Source organism: Pseudonaja textilis, chromosome 2 (genome assembly GCF_049901715.1).
Source record: "Pseudonaja textilis isolate UNSWEBS1 chromosome 2, rPseTex1.2, whole genome shotgun sequence".
NCBI classification, from domain to species: Eukaryota; Metazoa; Chordata; class Lepidosauria; order Squamata; family Elapidae; genus Pseudonaja; species Pseudonaja textilis.
In genome coordinates this window covers 162,623,013-162,628,583 of record NC_141991.1, presented here as the reverse complement: position 1 = coordinate 162,628,583, position 5,571 = coordinate 162,623,013, and the positions used below count along the sequence as shown (strand labels likewise).

General features: G+C 36.3%; 1 protein-coding gene across 1 annotated transcript; it reads left to right on the top strand.

Annotated features, from left to right (window-relative positions):
* The first annotated feature begins 597 nt into the window (after positions 1–597).
* LOC113449608 (trypsin II-P29-like) lies at positions 598–4,743 on the top strand. The gene is made up of 3 exons (XM_026720693.2): positions 598–835; positions 2,953–3,089; positions 4,594–4,743. Exons 1-3 carry the CDS (start codon positions 706–708, stop codon positions 4,741–4,743), a joined length of 417 nt encoding a protein of 138 aa, XP_026576478.2. The 5' UTR covers positions 598–705.
* The last annotated feature ends 828 nt before the right edge of the window (positions 4,744–5,571 follow it).

The following is a 5,571-nucleotide window of genomic DNA, read 5'->3' as shown; positions in this document are numbered from 1 at the left end:
AGATAATAATAATTTACCATCTTCTTTCTATAATTTTACAATGCTTGGAGGCCTTGTATACATATTCCACTAATTTGTGCAACAGTTATATGTAATTTCTAAACACCTTTTAAAAGAACACTGTATTTTTCTTTGACATTTGCATTTTCTTATATTGGACTTTTTAAAAAGATGAATTCCTTCCCATGTACATTCTTTTAACATGTAATTTTATTTGTTTGTATGCAAAATTCAGGAATATTTTTTCCAGATACTTTGGGGGAAGCATCAAATATGATAAAGCAAACACTTTCTTGATTAATACCAGAATTTGTACTGTAGAGATGGGTGAAAATAGACCCCCTAAATTCATATTCATCACTATACAGGCTAGAATTGTTTTAACCTCTGTCTTTGTGAAATTTATGATATTAATCATGAATACACGCAAAGTTCCCATTTTAAATGGGAGTGTCTACTAAAGCTATGTCTGTTGATCTCATTGCTTGTTCTTTAACATAAGGCATTCAAAGCTTTTTTTTCAGGTTGAGATCAGACATTGCTTTGTACAACTAATATAACGCTGCAACATTAACTTCCAGCCGCATGACTGTGATTATTGGAGAATACGATCTTGGCAAAGATGAAGGGAACGAGCAGATTCAAAAACCTACAAAAATAATTGTCCATCCAGACTACAACTCTTGGCTCTTGGACAATGATATCATGCTCATCAAGTTGCAATACCCTGTCAATGTTGGTGCAAGTGTTGTACCTATCGGTTTGAGTAATGGATGTCCAGCTGTTGGTACTAAGTGCTTGATCTCAGGATGGGGCAATACTCTCAGCAATGGTGGTGAGTATTAACAAGAATTGGCTAACTTATTCTGAGTCCCAGGTACATGACTGAAAAATTGTAATTGCTACCTGTCTGTCAGCCTGACAACAAAGATCAGACTAAGAAGCCAATGCCATGTAGGTCAGCTTTTTCAAATGGCTCCCACCATTTATATTTCGAAAGGCCCTGAAGATATGGCTATTTTCTCAGGAAATGATAGGGATGATTGACACCTCCTTTCCTTCCTTTTCCTTGTTCTTATCTTCAGATTTTTTTTTCTCTGTCATTTTTGTTTTGGGTTTCTTGTATTGTTCTTTGTTTTTAATTTGTAAAGTACCTAGAGCTGTCGGGAGTCCGGCTGCTTATAACTTTTAGCAACAAGAAAAACATCTTTCCATCCCAAGTCTGTTGAAAGGACTCAGTAGGTGGATAGAAATGCCAAATCCATCCTAAACATCAGGCAGACTGTGTGATAAACCATAACACAATCTTGCAAATTTGAATGTACTCCCACTTCCCTCATTTTAGCAGCATGTGAGCTATGAAGGGGCTTGTATGAGACAGTTTTTTAAGTTATTTTCTTGGCCGTTGCTCAAATCCCTCTTGGTAGCAGATTTACCTCATATCCTTCAAGGCCATTTCCTGAGCCCTCTGCATCACCAAATGCAAACAACACTTCCTAAATCTACTAATGTGTTTCTCACTGTTGAATTGCTAAATGTTTTATGTATTCATAAGGATAGAGACAGTGGTTGGGATTCAAATATTTTTGCCACCGGTTTTGTGGGCGTGGCTTGGTGGGCGTGCTTTGCATGCATACACACACTTTGCATGCACATGCGCACCAAAGGCACACTTTGCGGAGGCACAGAGGCATTTGCGCAGGTGCAAAGGCATTCTAACTCACCTCCTGTAAGCCTGCACGATCCCGGTTGCTTCAGCAGCTGCCGCCTGACACTATTCTGTGCCACGCAAAGCAGCTGTGTTTCAAATTCAGTGGATAAAGGTGAGTATGGGAGCCCGGTGGGTGGGTGGGCCCAACAGCATAGTGGTGGAGAGAACCATTCAGTCTCTGCTGCTCATCGCTGCTACCGGCTCGCCAGAACCAGGCCGAACCGGTTGAATACCACCACTAGGTAGAGACATTCAGGGACAACTTGAATCTATTATGAAATTCCAGGTTTAAGCTCTAACATTAAGAAGAAAACAATTCTTGGTCTGAGCCTTGAACAATGTAAGCCTATAAATACTGATTTGGATGGTTTTAGAGAAGGGGTTTCCAACCTTGGGAACTTTAACACTTGTGGACTTCAACTCCCAGAATTCTGAGAGTTGAAGTCCACAAGTCTTAAAGTTGCCAAGGTTGGAGATCCCTGTTTTAGAGCACTGAAGATGAATGTGCAACAAATTCCATTTTTTCCCCTGAGGTACTTTTCTTGTCTTGAGTTGGCTATCTCACCTCAGACACAGGGGTGGGATTCTACCAGTTCGCACATATTCACTAGAATCGGTTGTTAACATTCTAAGCAGTTCGGAGAACTGGTTGTTAGAAGAAATTACTGGCCTAATCCTGTAAAGAAGGCAGGAAGGAAACATTCTGGTGTTGCTTACAGAAACTGCCTCTTGGTTAACCCTTATTACATTCTTGGCAGGACTAGACTTCCTGTCTCAGTATTTTTTCCATCCTTTGCTGGTACTTTGCTTGTGTGGAATGACCATTCAAAGTTACAATGGCACTGAAAAAAGTGACTTATAACCATTTTTCACACTTACGACTGTTGCAGCATCCCCACAGTGATGAGAGGCCAGGTGAGGAGATGCGTGCCTCGATGTGAGTGATATTGAGTTGGCCATGCCCAGACAATAACATGATCACCAAGCCACGTCCACCAACTAAGCCACGCCCACAGAACTGGTTGTTAAAAAATTTGAATCCCACCCCTGCTCAGACACCATATATATTCCATTATGTAACTACCATAGTTGGTTGCTTTTACTTGTCTTGAATTACAGGGTTGTTGCTGATCATTTAAACAGAATCTTGTAGCATCTTTTAAGACTAACAAATTTTAATATAAAACATGTATTTTTCATTGCCGTTCACTTTCTTATTTTTTCCTTTCTCTTTTTTCTAGTAAACTACCCTGATCTTGTACAGTGCCTGAATGCTCCAATCCTAAGTGATGAGGAATGCAATGCTGCTTACCCAGGACAAATTACCCCAAATATGGTCTGTGTTGGATACCTAGAAGGTGGCAAAGACTCTTGTCAGGTGAGGATACTTGCTTTCTCACCACCTGAAATTATATGCATCCAGGATTAATTTACAGATTAGCTATATTATTTAAACAATCCTTTTAATGTTTCAACAAACATGGGTAAACATTACCCCAAAGCAAAGCAGAAAGCAGAAATAAAGCTAAACAGAAGAAAAACAAAAACAAAAAAGAGGATATTAAAAAAAAGGAATGAAAAATGCTTGGTGTTTTAAACACTAAGTTAAATACTGACCACACAGAATAAAACTGCTCAGATTTTCCACTGTGTTAATGAAAAGCTGTTCATATGTAAAAAATGGAAACCTCTTGAAACCTCTTTTCAGATCAGGTTGTAGCAAGACCTTTCTTTGGTATAAGAAGATAATATTTTTAATTGCAGACCACACACAATAAAACCCAAGTTCTTCAAATATCACCAGATGTTGAGTTATGGCTGAAGTATATAAATTTAAACATACATGTACATCTTTAACATTCATTTCTCCTCTAATCAACTTGGTTATGGATATGAATCCATGTGGTGCAATTGTAGAATGCTTTAAACATGAATCAAAGCCCTGCCTGCTAAATACCAAACAAGTCTTTCACAGGAATTTGAGCTTCTTAAGAATATAGAATACAAAGATAACTTTCTTTAAAACTGTAACCACTCATTCCAACTATTTGTTCCACACTTCTTGTCAGTTTCCCTTTTTAATTTTAGTGTTATTTTTCAATTGTACAGGAAATATTAACTGTAGGTTATGGAACCTCTAAAACTCTAATAATATGGACAGTTTTGGAATTTGGAACACTGCTAATATGTTTGGCCCAAACTGTTACATATAAATATATTTTAATTGAATATATTGTGATTCTGCATTTTAATCAGTCCAAATTCCTTTTGCAACCCATTAAATTTAAACTAATAATAATTTAATCAAAAATATTGATACATTATTTATTCAGGGACTCTGAAAGAATTCTGGGAATTTTCAGGGCGAAATTGAATTGAACTGAATATTTTATTTGGGCAAGTGAAAACAATTTCACTTAAAATTGATACATTTATAACATATTTCGTGTGTATATATTTTGAGTCATATGATACAGAGATATACATGAAGAGACCATAACATTTTTATTTTAGAATTTTTGTTTGTTTCTTTGGAGGACTACTTGTAGGGCACTGTAGACATTGTAGACTGAAGTGGTAGGAAGGGAAATCTGACTGTTTTTCTTACATTTTGATTCAAACTGAGGCAAAATATGGAAGATTACAAAGGTCCCTCCTGCTTTGAAGAAAGCTTCTATAAACTCCCAAACTTTTATGAAGCTTGGAAGAATCTAGCTGGGACCACAAAAATTATTTGGCTAATCGTTCAACAAGGTTTCCTTATGATCTGACGCTACTTCTTAGTGTAGGCTTAAAAAAAATTCAGTAACAATTTTTCATTTTTATTGATTGCCAACTGGAATATCAAATCTTTCTTCTTTTCAACTCTTTTTGTCTTTTAGGGAGATTCTGGTGGCCCTGTGGTTTGTAATGGAATGCTCCAGGGCATTGTCTCCTGGGGAATAGGTTGTGCTCTGCCTGGCTATCCTGGAGTCTACACCAAAGTTTGCCGGTACATCGACTGGATTGATCAGATCATAGCTGCCAACTGAAACAGATATTTTCCTCTTAATGTGATTTATCTTGAGAATGAAATGAAATAAATAGAGCCTGATTACTTTACTCTCTGTTTAATGTTTTTATTTTGACAATAATCATGTAGATTGAGCAGCATATTAAGCAGCTGACAGATAAAGAGAACATATTAGGCCTACTTTTCTGCCAATTTAAGAGTAACCAATTGGAGAGACACAATGGAATGTATGATCCTTGATCTGAACAAAAGATTTGTCTTCCTTTCCTTTCTTTTCTATTTGCTATATTTTTTTCTTTCTTTGAGTATGTTTCTTATTAGATACATAAAATCTTTTAACAAAAACTATTTAAAAAATAAAATCAGAAATTGGCACAAACTCACTTTTCAGAGTTGGGAAATACTACTGCCATCATGACATTTTTGTTCCATCTGTTCAGATTTCTCCAGTAGTTATGCGACAAGGCAATATAATATAAAGGAGTTTAAGTAAACATAAGAAATGAGACATCTCAGAAAACCAGGTCAACAAATTCTCTCTAATTTACTACATTTTTCAATGTTCATTTCCTTATGGTGTTATTTTTTAAGGGTTTTCTTCTAATTTCTAATTTTATGGCAATGTTCTTTGCTGGTTCCCTCATAGTCCATTTCCAATTATAGTTGACTGCAAGAACGCCCTTTTATAGTAAACTTTTCCAAAAATGGTCAATTAGTTTATTAATTATATAAATCTAAAGAGATGCCCATCTTTCAACCATGATTGTGGGCTGCCCGTAGAGAATAAAACATATAAAACAAAATACAATGAAAAAAGTAAGAAAAAAATAGCAGTTGTGAATGAACA